The sequence below is a fragment of the Lingula anatina genome, chromosome 9 (assembly GCF_051362555.1).
Source record: "Lingula anatina isolate TDL-2025a chromosome 9, LinAna3.0, whole genome shotgun sequence".
Lineage (NCBI taxonomy): Eukaryota > Metazoa > Brachiopoda > Lingulata > Lingulida > Lingulidae > Lingula > Lingula anatina.
This window is the reverse complement of record NC_141775.1, coordinates 6,860,196-6,875,467: the sequence shown is the minus strand read 5'-3', so window position 1 is coordinate 6,875,467 and position 15,272 is coordinate 6,860,196. Positions and strand designations below refer to the sequence as shown.

Here is a 15,272-nt window from a genome sequence, read left to right as displayed (position 1 = left end):
TATCTTAAAAACGACTATTTGCATGGTGGGCTAGACATACATGTAGAACTCACAACCTTTGATGATCCATAAGTGATAGAAAATTGACCAAGGCACAAGGAAAATACGATTTTTGTATTTTTGCGAAAAAAACTTCTAGAAACAGTTTCCTGTTTTTTCGAGTATCTCGTATCTCAAGAGATCAAATCTTTGAAAGAATAAGTTTTTGTTAGGTGACAAAAGTATTGCAAATCAAAGACATAACTAGCATGCCCGCTTTCGATTCCATGGGGCTTAGTTTGCTCATTTTCCCCAAATGCTTGCCGAAATAACAATATCCCGTTTAGCGTTGGTAATTTACCAGGCTGCATAGCAAACTGCTAAAAACCTTCTGAACTATCTTACAAATAGTACTATGGTTGCTTGGAAAGAAAGATTTGATAAAAGTCAGTTTTTTGTAATAAAAAGTTAAAAAAAGTACTTCAATGTTTTCACAACAAAATACGTACTAGTCGGGGAATGTAACCTACTAAGACGCCCATAACTCGACAAAACTCATAGGAATTGTACAGAAAATTTATTCAGTCTTGATATAAAAATTAAGTGAAAAGTACATGCACAAATACGAACCGAATAGATAACATAATACCATAATCAAAGAAAAAGCGCAAGAGACCCTTGTTCAGCAAAGTTAAGCAAAATGGCGTCGGTCAAATGTTTTTAATTTTCGCTCGATCATATTTGATATTTGCATCCACCGCAATCATTTAACATTTTCACCGGCTGCTGTATTGTCACGTAACTATGTCTAATGAACACATTGTGAATCGTTTGGTCATTTTATGGCTACTAAAATTCCTGAGCCGTTAAGAGATTCATTTCACGTGTTGGACTCAACTTTCTAGATGTAAACTTTCGCCAGCGTCCAAATCCAATTCTGAAATGAAATGAAAACTTTTTATTAATCTTTTATGATCTTTCTGTTGATCTTTGTAGTGTAGTGTAGTGTCAGTAGTGTTTGAAGTGTTCGTAGTGTCAGTGTAAAGACAATTTTTCTTTAGCATTATATGTCAATATGCTATTCAAAAATATTGCACGCAAATATGGTGAGAGAAAGCAGAATAATTCCTTTTAACATGTAACTTGCTAATGAAAAAGAACATCCCTGTATATATTTATTCCAGAAAATATTGAAAAGTGCATGAAAATGAAAACACTGTAAGGTTTTTGCATTGTAATTATATAATAAAGCAAAAAATTTAATTAAGAAATTTAAGCTATAAGACGAATGAAATGCAAATAATTAAATGAACGGAAGGCAACTTACCTAATTGTTACTACATCTTTAGCATCAGCGTATTAAACTACATCAGTAGCGGCGTCCATATCTGGCATTGTACCCTCTGCCGGAGCCGTAGCCAAATCCGGCGCCAAATCCGGAGCCTCCGTTACTGCCGCCGCCACCACCGCCTCCGCCACCGCCGCCACCACCACCGCTGGAACCACCATATCCACTTCCAAATCCGGCCCCGAAGCCGTATCCGTTTCCGGCCCCACCACCACCGCCGCCACCACCGCCACCGCCTCCGCCGCCGCTGGAACCACCATATCCACTTCCGAATCCGGCCCCAAAGCCGTATCCATTTCCGGCGCCACCACCCCCGCCGCCGCCACCGCCGCCTCCTCCTCCGCCGCCGCCATTGTTGCCAAAGCCGCTTCCAAAGCCGGCGCCGAAACCAAATCCTCCATTACTACCTCCTCCTCCTCCGCCTCCACCTCCTCCTCCACCGCCGCCACCTAGCAGCAGGTTGTTCCTTCTGCCGCCAAGACGGTTAAAGAAACCTCTCGGACGTGTATAGCCCTGAGCGATGGTCCCGGTAACCACCAGGCCGAGAATCAGAAGTTGTTTCCACATTGTTTTGGTGATCGTAGCAGAAGAGTTCCAGCAGAAACTCAAATTGGTACACACGGTATTGTAAGCGCTGCAGACGGGATTGCCTCGTGGGCAAAGATTCAAATGGAGCCAAGAGCGTTCTCGGCATGTGTCAGCGAGGGGCGGTCATTTTATAGACAGCTGATGGGGGAGGTTGCGTGCCGACGGGGTATAGCGGTTCACTGTGGTCATTGTCAGTTATTGACCAAACTCACGGAAATCATCAGCCGGTGATTTATTGTCATGGCGGGTGACGTGTGTGTACTAGCATTCAACAGGGTTATTTCCGTATTTCCGTGGAAAGCTGGCAAGTGATTGGACAGTTTTGTGGGTGATTTAAACTAATTCAAAATAAGAAAATGCTTTTTTCAAGTACAAGTTATGACATCGTTGAATATCTGCAACGCCCATCGTTAGCCCCTGTCGATGAATGTTTGTAAGATGCAATTTGCGGAACCTTAAAAAGATTTCACAAACCGCGATCGTGATAATTCCCTTCATAATATTAAAAAACACATTAAAAATGCAATAATTTTGTATCCATATTTCCCTGTAGTGTCGACTGACGACGGTGGTATTACAAGAGTACGTGTGGTTCTTGACCGCAAAGAATCTATTATAAGGTAGATGAAAGGCAAAGTCAAATAGTTATATCTTCATTGCTCTTTTAATTGAATAATAACCTGTATGATGGCAGACCTGATTGTGGTATTGTAGTCCGTTGCACACGCTCTCTAGCTGGGATTGTTGACAAATAACATTGTTATTACTCATTTATTTGTTTGTTAGTTAGTTTGTTTGTTTGTTAAGAATCTACGCTGAAACATTTCCTGGCAGCGTATTTTAGTAATAAATAGTAGTAAATATCTAGTGAAAATTCTCTTTGCGCCATGGTAGAGGGTAGGAAGTGACTAAATCCTGTTGTATTGTACTAAGATATTGAAAAAAATTAAATCTTATATTGGATTCTACTTGAAAAGGAAACCCAGGCTCAGCTCAAAGCCTTCTCCAGGTGAAATGAGTTGTCATGTGGTGACAGTCTGCGCGGGGTGTCTTGTGACAAGGCCGAAACGTCGTGATCTCCGTTTCAAGTAAGATCTAGTAAAAGATTAAATTTTCTCATTACTTTAAATGTTTAAAGCCTTTTTTATTGTAAATAAGATGTGATTATTTCTTAATTTAATACATGCACGTTGTACTGGTGGTTTCATTACCAGCGTTCTTTGACCCACGTATATTGCTCCTCTCTCTTGCTTTGTATATTGTAAATTTCCATTTATATTTTACATAATCGCCAATCCTTTTGTGCATTCGCTTACGATATAATACCTTCTCTCTCTATGTTAATGCAAAGAAATATAACCACATAAAGTTTGAATTTCGATTTCAAAAGTTATTTCATTATTTGGATTACTAATTCCAAAGTCACTTTAAATAAGCCTACAGCGTTTCTTACCGTCCAGAAGACTCGTGATGGAATATCATTAAGAAACGAGTTGGATATTTCGTGTTTGAACGAATAACCAGGATACTTAATATTAAGGTAGAAGAAAATATGAGATGATGAATTGAAAAAAAAAAACAAAACATATTTATATGATGGCAAAATAAACGGATTTAATAATAGCTACGAAAGGTCTTGAAAGAAAATAGATGTTCAGAACTGTACTTGGACATATAGGGAAAGAGGAACGCCTGTAACTGACCAATTGATGACTTCATACTGTTTTCGTGACCTCACTGTATTAACATGGGAGTAACGGTTTCAATTTCCTTTTGCTGTCAAATCTGTCCATATATTAATTATTATTGTTATTGTTGTGCAAATGTTTCAACAATCGGGTATGCATCTAGATTTGAAGGGCGACGATGGAGGGAGGGAGAGAGGGAGGGAAGGAAAAGGAAGTCACTCACTACTTCAGTTTAATAGATACTTTTTGATGCAAACATTTTTAAGCATCTTTATTCTCATGAAAGGTTAAATATTATTGAAGTATAATTAAAGGTGTTAAGTCGCCAAAGCCTCACACGCTCACCTTTGAAATTTCAAGTCATTAAGTCATTAAACAAGCCTATAGCTTTGCGAGGCGAACGTGTTCTGTGCATGACAAGCCCCTGCGTGAAACTTAACCCCTTGTGAAAAATACCGTGTCCGTCATGCCAGCATAAAGAAGGAGAGAAAAACCAAATTAATTTTCCGTCGTTATAATTTTACTGTATTTCATATGTTAAAGCTCGTTTGTATAAACAAATTAAAGTCATGCCGTAGCAAAAGGAAGAAATCCTGCATGACGAATGTCTAGAATTTCAAATGTGACCACTTATCATTATTATTATCATCATTTTAAACAAAAACAGAAAAGACAAACACGGATTTGTTTCATCTTTATCGACACCAGGAAGACTCCACCTGAGTGTACAATGAAATGAAGGTAGTTTCATGTAAAATGACTGATGCGTCGCAATCAAAGAGATATGTACATGTATGAGTTACAGTGTACGTAAACATCCCTGACTCAAATACCCTGATTCTTGTAGCAGACGCGCTCCCTGTGTTGTATGTATAACTCCATTGTCTGTATCGCATTTTACTGACAGTCATTGCATATTAAATTGTAATATAAATTGCTGAAGTTCTAGTATTTCATGTTTATAGCCGAATGACAAGTAAAGATGTCTTTAAGAGCCAGGAACGCAGTGGATTCAAGAGTTCTTCTCTGCGCTGAAAGAAAAAAAAATATATATCAACGCATATAAAATGGTGATGACAATAAGAATGTTTAAAGAGCTTCGTCATAATTGTGATTCATAAGATGACGCTGGTTTGGGAGGAATTGAAACGGTCACCTTGGGTCGCATTCAGACTAACTAGCCCGCTGATCAAATATGGCTAACCCCACTTGAAAGCCATGTCGGATAATCCCTTTGTAATCTCCCCGCCTCCTACACGCGACAGGCCTGCAGGGGCCGAGCCACTGAAAGTATTAAGTTTCGGCTCCGAGGTTTAATAGGTAGGCCCCTGCAGGGCTGGCGAGTGAGGTAGGTAGGGAAACCATTAGAGGATAATTCGGCATCGCTTTTAAGTGGGTTCGGTTGATTAGCGCACCAGTTAGTCGGCGGATAAGTTGTTCTGAATGCGGCCATGGATTCAGAGTCCGCATATTCGACACAATTGTTTAGTAAATATATGAAGAGCGTTAAAAAAACATGACGGAAGATAAGCAGAGCTGGTTAGAAGAGATGCAAAAGTAACAAGCAGCATAAGACCGTTTAATCATTTAGCTAAAAAGAGCCTGTCATGTGAAACCGTCATCCATCTGGTGGTCGAATTCTCTAAGTTACTTTTGTAACTAAGTGTATTGTCATTTGTCATCCCTTTTATTGGTCCTTTTTTTTTGTTTATTTTCATTTGAATATTGCAACATTTTGCGCACAATGCCTATACCTACATAATCACAACAGTGCGACTATTATAACTTACCTCAAAGAACTACTGATGATTTGTATTTATCTTCGTTTACCGCGGACGATGGCCGTCCCTCCTCCTCCGCCGCCGCCGCCACCTCCCCCTCCCGGTCCTCCAAAGCCGAATCCACCCCCAAAACCGAAACCAACAGCGACTGACCCATCCGACCCGATGGCCAAGGCTCCTCCACCGCCAAAACCCCCTCCTCCTCCTCCATTTGCTCCGCCCCCAAACCCAAATCCAGCTCCGCCACCAGTTGCCGACGCTCCATTTGATCCGGCCTGTGCACTGCCGCCGCCGCCACCGCCGCCGCCACCAAAGCCATTTGAACCACTACCGAATCCAGCGCCAAATCCACTCCCGCTTGCCACAGCATTCCCTCCTATTCCTCTGCCCCTGCCTCTGCCTCTTCCCCTGCCCCTGCCCCGTCCTCTCCCCTGCTGGGCTAAGGCTACGGTTATAAGAAGAGCAAGGACGAAAACGTGCGCCCTTTTCATCCTGAGCGGTGTTTCAAGAAGACGCCGCTTGATTCAGATGTGGCAAGAGTCAGCTTATAACAGATGCCAATGTTCCTTAAAAATATTGTTCTAGCGAGAATGGCGACATTGGAAACATTGTAATGTAAGCGCACTTTAATAGGGGCGCTGTTTTCGTGCAGGTTTCTATTGTTTCAAGATAAAACTTATTTTTCGCATGCAGGCGGAATGCCAGCGATTCTATCTTACGTGAAAATGCACAAAAAGTTAACAGTTAATGACAATGTAAAGTCACTTGATTGATATTGGCCCATATCATTTGCCTAAATTATGAAAAGGCAATGGAAAAATGCTATTCTTACTCTGACAAGTCAAATGTGCACGCATGTGCATGGGCTCAAAAAATAACATGCCATATTTTTATCCAAAGAGAATGTTGCCCTGAACTCGCATCTTATTACGAGTCCACAGAGTGCACAGCATATTCACTCCAAATACTGCGACTGTCATTTTATGTAGGCTATAATTACTCCAGGAATCCAGAATTGTGGACAACAGACCGTGTTGTGGTTTTTTTTTGTTAAGGTCATACAGCTTAGTCTACCGGTGAGCGAGGGTTGCGAGCGTTATTTTGGACGTCGACATGTCCATTCAACAAACAACAGGGCTCTTTCAAAACGCCTAAGTTCAAATTGCATTCGAGGCATACCTTTGAGAGGCTCTGCCACCTGGAATATATATTGAAGCATGGTGTCCACCTTTTATCCTTTTAATCGCGTCAAAGCCTTAACTTCATGGACCCCATCTCTATTTTTTTTATGGAGGGGGGGGGGGGCAAGGAAGAGCAGTTTTTGAAATGCGATGAATACCACTTGTTGTTAATGAACAAAGCCCATGTAAAATTCTCGGAATTAATGGGATTAAGGGTTTTTTCTTGATATCATTAAAATACAACGCAGAAAGTTGCCTCACAGTGGCTGTGAATTTCATTCTGCACACGAATCCTAAAATATATGTTTACCCCGCGTGACGAATCACAAATATCCATGGGTCACGTGCCATGGTCTCGTTATGAGTTTCCGTCACGCGAAGAGGGGCTTACTTTGGTGAAAAATGTCAGCTTGAAACGCACACTTAATAACATCAGTCAGAAGTTAACAGAAAACAATCAAGATATTTCCTCAACTTGCGGTTGTTTCTCGATATATTTGCCCCTAGATAAAGCTCGCGTGAGTTTATATCCAAACTACAATATATATTTTTCTCTAGACAACAGGCCTTTTTCAGCTGGATGACTTCATGTTCACTTCTTTTGTTTACTGGAGAGCAAGCTCTTCAGCGATTAAATTAAGTCAACATCTAGTCATCTAGCTGCAAAAGACCAATAATTCAGGAGGGAAAGATGTGATTAAGATATCTGCATTATTATGACCTCCTTTCATATGTTCATAAATTGGTCTTTAACTTGTTTTGGTGGCGGTTTGTGCTTTTATAGTTCACCCCAGGTTAAAAATAGCACTGCACATACACAGAGACATGGGTATCCTGAAAATTATTTTTCGTATTTAAAAGAAACTTTATATTTTGCGTTTAAGTTGGACAAGGTAGAATTAAGACGTGTAAAGTATGCAAACTGTGATGATGACATAGTTATAGAGAATCCATCTTATACAAAATCATCATTATGCGATAGCTTGTGCTGAGGAACTCCCGTTTGCGCCACAGTATAACACAAAAGTCGTTAACAGACCAAATAACTTTAGGTCGAAGATTAAGGTATGAATGGGGAATTTATAAATGTGGATATTCAGTTGAAACAATATGAGTTATGAACATCAAAATAAATGACATTATATATATATATATATATATATATATATATATATATATATATATATATATATAAGTAAAGCTGGCAGGAATAAGCTGGGACAGATATCCGGATAATAACCCGTGTATTTTTTCACGTACATGTGTCGTGATGTGCGCTCAAAAATTCAGTCAATATAAAATACAAGAGATACAATAAAAGGAGAAAGTAAAACAAGACAATTATACGAAATGTGCAGATCAAAATTCTCATTCCTTTAAACTCCATGAACAAAGTTTCCTCTTTAAAAAAACATACACTTCCACGTACATGTAAGCGCAAACACGCACACGCACACGCACACACACAAGCACGTATACACATGCTCCCACGAACAAGCATGAACTGACTTAAAGAAGCAATGTTAATCAAAACAAGAGGATGAACTCCTAAGGGCTCGTTTCGGTTGTCAACGTTATTTATGATGGCAGTCGCATTCAAGAGGAAACAGTTTTCTCGCGACGTTGACAAATTTACAGAGTGTAACAAATCGTATTTTTACTTCCTCCTATTCTGCGTGAACGGGACTAGCGCTACCATCAGAGCATGGGTTGTATTACAACATAGCACCAAAGATGGACGATAAAATGTATTTTAAGTCTTGATCGATAGTTGACAGGCGAGGAATCTTTTCCAAACACATGGGTGCAATCACGCGATTTTAGATGCCTATAAGTACGAGAGGCCGCACGCCCGCATACGCGCTTTTGCCGAGCGATCCCACGCCAGCAAACTCTCAGCAGATCGGTTGAACCGTGCGGAAGTCGGTGCAAACAATGCTTAGACACGCCGTTCTTCTTCTCTTGCTCTTAGGAGCAGTTTTAGGACAAACAACAACTCGCTTTAACAGAGTCGACTTGAACGGCTTCAGCGGAGGGGCTGGCGGTGGGTTTGGCGGCGGGATTGGCCCCGGGGGAGGGGGCGGTGGAGGTGGCGGTGGATTTGCGGTCGACACCCCATTCGGTTCCGTCAGTGGCGGTTTCGGTGGCGGTGTCGGCGTCAGCGCTAATGGTGTCGGAGGAGGGTTCGGAGGAGGCGTTCAGAGTACTTTTACTGGACCCCAAAGACAACGAAGAGGACGGAGAGGGTTTTCACGAGCATTTCTTTACAGAGGACGAAGATACTAACATGTGGATTTTAAGGTAAATTTTGTGCGGTATCTAGTTGTTCCGAGTGTTTGTCTATCACTATTTTGTTTTTAGAAATATTAGATATTACATGTGTGCAGTTTTATAGATACACACAAATTTAAGATTGATTATATACTTTTCAACTTTTGATTGCTCTTTTCAGATACAGAGACTTAATTTTTTCTTATTTATGTCGGATTTGCGTTATGCATGATACGATCAAATATAGAAAAAATAACAAAACATAGAAAAAAACAAGGGATGCAAAAAAGTGAACTTCCAAAAATTTTGACCAACATTTATTCATCAAAAATCAATCTATTTTTTTCGTTTTATTCTATTTTGTTATTGTTTTTTTCCAGTTTGAAAAGGAGGCTGTAAACTGACACGGGGCCACGTGGACAGCACGCTCTGAGGACTTTAAAATCGAAACTTTTAACTGGGCATGTGACTTTTCCAGGAACACGTGGACGTTTTGATGTGTCCAAGGCACTGGTTTTCACTTTTTTGTAATAAATATGTATGATGAAAGAATGAACGTGTTTTTTTATGAAATGCAAATATGACATAGAATATTGAGTACAGCCTCCGTTCACAGGGTTATAGTTTGCTTGTAACATAGAGAATGTAAAACTAGTTTCAAATATGCGCCTACTTCGCGTATGATTAATATGTATAATGAAACGCAATAAATAAATAAGTTAACAGTAAATTCATTCAAATTATAAATATATTTACTATAGTACAACTAAAAAACTATTTTAAAATTAAAGTTCTTTTTTTAATTGCCCTTGCACTAGATTGTTTTTAAGTACATTTGGAGGCTGTTCCATTCATTTGGTCAGTAGACTTGCATTAGTAAAAATAGATCGTGATTAGAACTATCCTGTCCTATTTGACAAAACTGAAAAAATACACGAGTAAATAAATAAATAAATATAGAATAGTATGAAATGATGAATCAGTTGATAAATAGAATAAGCAAAATGAAAAAAATCAGTCATACAGGTTCTTTCCATGATAACAATGTCAAAAGTCGTGGCGTTAAGAATTCATACATAAGCGTTTACATAGTTTCAGTGCCATGTGAGCTTTACGACAAAAAAAAAAAAAAAAAAAAAAAAAAAAAAAAAAAAAAAAAAAAAAAAAAAAAAACATATGCATGTGCATTCCAGAGAGATAGAAGTTTGGCCCTGACTCCAAACGACGTATTCGCCTATAACTGAGACCACAAATAATGCTCCACTGTATAATGTACATGATCTATGTTCAAGAAATCGCCCGAGCAGCCTTTAGTTTTCCGATTCACAATGAAACAGTAAGTTGAAGAAAGTAAGTGAGATTTATTTGTCTTCATTTTATTTCCTTGTCTCAGTTTTTTTCGATAAAATGTTTGCCTGTAATCATCTTTGGCATGCATGGTTGTAGAGAATGATTTAGACCTGACGTCATAGGACAATCACTTTTCAAAAAGATTCCCATCTCACCTCATGCCTGTTAATCTCACATGGAGCAATCCTGACCGCTGATGTCATCAACACCATGCCGGTATAAATTAGCTCCGATGTGAACTCGGAGAAGTCACGTCTAGTTTGTTGAGTGTAATCACGTATACATCCCACAGCTCATATCTTTCAATGCCCGTGACAACTTGCCCATGTTTTATGCTATAGCACGGAGCCGTTTTTTTTAATTTTTTTAATCACAAGGCTACTATTAATAATATATTTACCTCACCCCAATCTGTGGGAATGCGTTGACATTATCTCATTTTGTAATGAAAAAATAGATAAAGGAATAAATTAGCGTGTGGTAAGTGCATAAGAATGTAGCACTGGCTGACTGTTGATGAATTGAAGATCAACTGAACGAACAAGTGATCACTTGGAAGAAATAAACACACGTTTAAATGCGTTAATGAATAACTTGAAAGTGGTACTTGGAAACATTGTTGGCGAAAATGATTTGGATTTCTTTGAAACTAATCTGTCCTGTCCTTTCTTTCAAAAGACATGGTAGAAATTTTGGAAAGATCGACACTAATGGAAGTGCAGGGATGCGTGTAAGCGTTCGCTAGGCACAGAGCAAATGATCAAAAAGCTAATATCTAAACTAAGTCGTATACTCATTAAACACTCATCACCGCGAAGTTGAATGGTTCCTTGGTTAATTGATAGATATGTGCAGTTACAGCTGTGGATTTTTTAAAAACACCACGTTAATTATATTTCTCACTCTAAATATCCCATAAATGCACCTCTCACATCAAAAACTTGATTGATTTTTTAAAAAATGAGTGTTGAATTTAAACCTTATAGGGATCTGATTTGTAATAAACATAGTTTGAATTGAGGATGAAGTTCTTACCACAGCCGCCCTTAATCCGACGCCACAGACATGCAGAATTTGATAATGGTATGATGAAGCTGATATTCCAATCTTTTATCAATCTTTTATGTATTTGTACCACAACTGTGTTTACTGTAATGTAATAAAAGTTTTCCTCCCATGGTTTATCTGTAAAAAACAAACATGGGATTATCGTTGATTTAATTAGATTCAGGAACGCTGAATTCACTAGTCCCCGTTTTGGCGGATTCAAGTTCGATCTGAAATAAGGATTGTCGATTCTTTTACTTCACGCTGAAACTGCAAATGGACACAGAACCAGCCTATTTAAAACTGATTGCTACAGCACAGGTCAATTCTAGCTGACGTCATGTGTGTGAATGGTTTTGTAATGTGGCGTCATTTGGATTGAACTCAACCCTTGTTGTGTGAACACATCTTTCCGATCAGACGCCTAACGTGACACTACTCACGTGCATATATTTCTGTTACTTATATTGCTGCAAATATTGAACGGGTTACCTGTGGAAAGTAGATAGAGAAACGGAATACAGATCAAAGCTAATACGAAAGGTACGTGGTCCTTTGAATGTATTTGGAATTTTTCATCGTCTCGGTACGTGGTGCTTGCATTGGCAATCAGTTTTTGTCATTTGCCAGTTGTGTTGTTTCACCTCAGAATTTTAAAATTCAAAATCAGACATGCATCATTGCAATGATTGGCAAACGTTATGGTGCCTCAGAATGACTATAATTGACTACCTCAGAATAACTATAATTGACTACAGAAATCTAAATGCGGTTACTGTTTCCGGTTATTTTACGGGAAAAATAACTTGCTAGAGGTTTTAATAATCGGTTGCTTCTTTCTCCATTTACAGCTACAGGGACGGTTGCTACAGCAGTCATGGTATTTGTCTTGGCATTGGTTATGGCCACATTGTGTGTGACTCCAAGCTATGGCAATGAGCACGGTTATGGATATGGTTATGGACAAGAAAACGGTTAATAAACATTGTATCTTTTCACCATTTTATATCATTTAACAGTTTTATTAAAGACGATGCAATAAGATGTTAATCGTTAATGGATTAAATGGCGTTATTAAAATGATGCTATTTTGTCATTTTATTTTTGAATTAGGAAAAGTTGCGTTAACTTTTTAATTGTTTATATAAGAAAAAATAATATGGTGGGATACTAGAAATTGACTCTAGAAATTGACATCAAACATGGCAATTCAAGTATGTCATTTTACTCATTCATTACTTATGTGGGTCAACATTTGTTGCTATATAAATACACCATTTTCTTAACTTAAATCAATCCTTTGTTTTAACTGGTAAATATTCATATATAAAATACATTTTGCCAATTTTCAATTCAGAGAGAGAGAGAGGGAGAGTTTGTTGTCAGAAAGTCTATCAACATTTTAATCATAATTTCAGGTTGTGAAGCCAAAATTGACCTGGCGTTTGTAATAGACGCCTCTGGCAGTATCAGCTCTGCCGACTGGAAGAAGCAGAAAGAGTTCATCAGTGACGTCATTAAACATTTTCACGTCGGAACAGACATAGTCCACGTGGCTGCTCTGACATTTGGCACGGGCTACAAAATCAACTTCCAATTAAAAGAGTACAACACGAGCAACCAGGTACTGGGAGCCGTAAGTGGCATAGAACAGACGGGTGGAGGAACACAAACCTATGAAGGCTTACGGATGATGCGTTCCAGCCTTTTCAATATTCGCAACCGTAAAGGTCCTCGCCCTGATGCGCTGCATGTTGGAGTGGTTATTACGGACGGGTTTTCGGACAACAGTAACGCCACCGCCTTGGAGGCCGATATGGCAAAGAAGTCCAACATCACCCTCTTTGCCGTCGGAATTGGAGAGGAAGCCAAGGAAGACGAACTGAAGAAGATTGCGTCAGAACCGTCGGCTACGTTCGTTTTTAACGTCAAAGACTTCGAATTTCTGAAGAACATCGAGAAGAAATTGTTTGCGGCCGTTTGTGCTTATTATAATGGCTCTAACGGATTCCTTCCAAATTATCTTACAATATATGTTCTTGCATTTGTGGCAGTGGTCGAATACAGGCTTGCCTCGCCCTGACCGTAGATACTGATAGACCCTCTGACATTTCATGTAGTATAAAAACGGTCAGCATTGCCATATAACATTCCAGTAGGGGGATAAGACGAGTTTTGTAATTAGTACTTTGGCCTGTTTTTGATTATTTAGTAAATGCAAAATTTTGTGTCATACAAACGCTGTTAATGCCTAAGACCCCATTCCCAGAGATTAGATCGATTCAACTAGATCGACCTAACTCCGTGGGGGTTCACGCTAAATAGCTGTCAGCCGAGCGGGCACGAAAGTTAATTACCCCCTTACAGCTTGTATAGTAGGCGGGACGGACATTTAAGCCGGATTATCTGACGGTAATCTAGTGAGACTCCCCACGGGGATAGATCGATCTAAAATCTATGGGAATGCGCCATAAGGGTCGGGCAATAAGAAGAGAAAACGCGAGAGGACATTATCGAAATGCCTTTGGGGGTAATGTGTGTCATTTCTACTTTTTCGGGTTAGCTATTAAATGATGTCAAGGCATATCAAGACATATTAAGTCATTGTTAATGGTTTAATTAAAGTTCTACCGGTCAAAATGCAGATTTACTCTTTTGCTCGATTGCATTTGGTTCTTTTCTTCCAAATAAAGGGTAACAGAAGAATCTTAAAAAACTGCGTTTTGATGATGTAATGCGACAAGCTTAAAAACGCCTGTTATCTCCTTTTGAAAAGGAAATAAAGAAATATGTTTATGAACGCAATGCAAGCTATTGAGTCAGAATCCGCAGAAATGTCGCAAATCCTGAAGGTTTTGTTTTTCACCTTTTCTCCACCAATGACCTGGATATATCTCTAGTGAACGGCATTGCGTCAAACTGTCCTGAATCGCGTATGAGTTTTCATATAATTCAACAATCTCTTTCGTTCATGATTGAAAATAAATGTATTATGCGTGCACAGCCCATCTTAATTCACTCTTTGGGACATTCGGCTTCAGTTAACGCCGATTGTTCTCGACTGGATAAATACTGTAGAAAGCGAAATAAACAAATACATAAAATAAAAATGAAAATAAAAATAAACAAGAAAAATGCCCTGGACTTTTATTATGCAACAACCATCGTCTATTCATGATAATTTCGGAACGTTTTAATTTTGGTGAAATAATTCTTACGTTGTCTCTTGTGTGATGGTAGAAACCTCATGGCTAACGGGTAGAAAACGCCCTTAATCTCTTTACACAAAACATTCATGGGTTTCTATGACTTTTCCCAACAATATCGAAGTCACAAAAAAAAAAAAAAAAAAAAAAAAAAAAATGGCAGGCCCCACATCATCAGGGTACTACAACATTCTTGCTCTCCATTCCGGACGCTCCACGTATAGTAAATCGCTTATCTGTCACTGGAACCACAATAAAATCCAATAACAATGCAACAAGGCCATCGACGAGGTCATCGACACAGATAGAGATCCACAAATACATATCCCACGTTGCATCACGCGCATGATGCGTCCAGATGCTGTCACATTACATGTACGTGGACATGACCTCAGCAAGTGTGTTATGTTAGTAGACAACTTGTACGGTTCTCTTTGTACCGGTACATATTCTCCATTCTGCTACATCTGACAGTATGGCAGACTGAAAAATTAAGACCACGGGTCAATCAAGGATTTTGGCAATGGGAGGCATGAACAAAAATTATTCTTTGTAAGCAAAAAAGTACTGTTATTTCAATATGGAATAGTTTGGATGGTACTTTGATAAAGGATAATATACATTATATGTATCATATTGGTGCTATCCAGATGATCCATTAATAAAGTGAACCTAAATTACATGTACCAAGCCTCGCTGTCCCAGCAACACCTCAATGAAACCACGGGACCTGGTTGATACAACTTTTGGCACCTTAATCTATGCTTAAGCAAGATTACGAAGTACCGTTTGGCTGTCAAACATAAATCCGACCGGTAGTCTCTTTTTGAGAA

At 39.1% G+C, this 15,272-nt stretch overlaps 3 protein-coding genes and 1 long non-coding RNA gene across 4 annotated transcripts; 2 read left to right on the top strand and 2 right to left on the bottom strand.

Annotated features, from left to right (window-relative positions):
• Positions 1–746: 746 nt before the first annotated feature.
• On the bottom strand, positions 747–2,030 carry LOC106153628 (uncharacterized). The gene is made up of 2 exons (XM_013527625.2): positions 1,307–2,030; positions 747–916 (listed from the first exon to the last, which is right to left on the bottom strand). Exon 1 carries the CDS (start codon positions 1,892–1,894, stop codon positions 1,349–1,351), a length of 546 nt encoding a protein of 181 aa, XP_013383079.2. The 5' UTR covers positions 1,895–2,030; the 3' UTR covers positions 747–916; positions 1,307–1,348.
• A 2,334-nt stretch (positions 2,031–4,364) lies between these two features.
• Positions 4,365–6,322, bottom strand: LOC147759841 (uncharacterized). Its single transcript, XM_086996160.1, has 2 exons — positions 5,394–6,322; positions 4,365–4,634 (listed from the first exon to the last, which is right to left on the bottom strand). The coding sequence occupies exon 1, from the start codon at positions 5,873–5,875 to the stop codon at positions 5,420–5,422; it is 456 nt and encodes a 151-aa protein (XP_086852286.1). The 5' UTR covers positions 5,876–6,322; the 3' UTR covers positions 4,365–4,634; positions 5,394–5,419.
• Positions 6,323–8,252: 1,930 nt separating this feature from the next.
• LOC147759840 (uncharacterized) lies at positions 8,253–9,388 on the top strand. The gene is made up of 2 exons (XR_015331205.1): positions 8,253–8,866; positions 9,217–9,388. It is a non-coding gene; the product is annotated as an uncharacterized LOC147759840 (long non-coding RNA).
• Positions 9,389–10,543: 1,155 nt separating this feature from the next.
• LOC147759839 (matrilin-1-like) lies at positions 10,544–14,507 on the top strand. Its single transcript, XM_086996159.1, has 3 exons — positions 10,544–11,776; positions 12,085–12,207; positions 12,652–14,507. Exons 2-3 carry the CDS (start codon positions 12,111–12,113, stop codon positions 13,314–13,316), a joined length of 762 nt encoding a protein of 253 aa, XP_086852285.1. The 5' UTR covers positions 10,544–11,776; positions 12,085–12,110; the 3' UTR covers positions 13,317–14,507.
• Positions 14,508–15,272: the final 765 nt, after the last annotated feature.

What these genes read in the sequence shown, in the direction of transcription:
- LOC106153628 (XM_013527625.2), bottom strand. Translation starts at nt 1,894, where the DNA reads ATGTGGAAACAACTTCTGATTCTCGGCCTGGTGGTTACCGGGACCATC.
- LOC147759841 (XM_086996160.1), bottom strand. Translation starts at nt 5,875, where the DNA reads ATGAAAAGGGCGCACGTTTTCGTCCTTGCTCTTCTTATAACCGTAGCC.
- LOC147759839 (XM_086996159.1), top strand. Translation starts at nt 12,111, where the DNA reads ATGGTATTTGTCTTGGCATTGGTTATGGCCACATTGTGTGTGACTCCA. An exon ending in TGGTTATGGACAAGAAAACG is followed by an intron (nt 12,208 to 12,651) that starts GTTAATAAACAT and finishes TCATAATTTCAG; the next exon opens with GTTGTGAAGCCAAAATTGAC.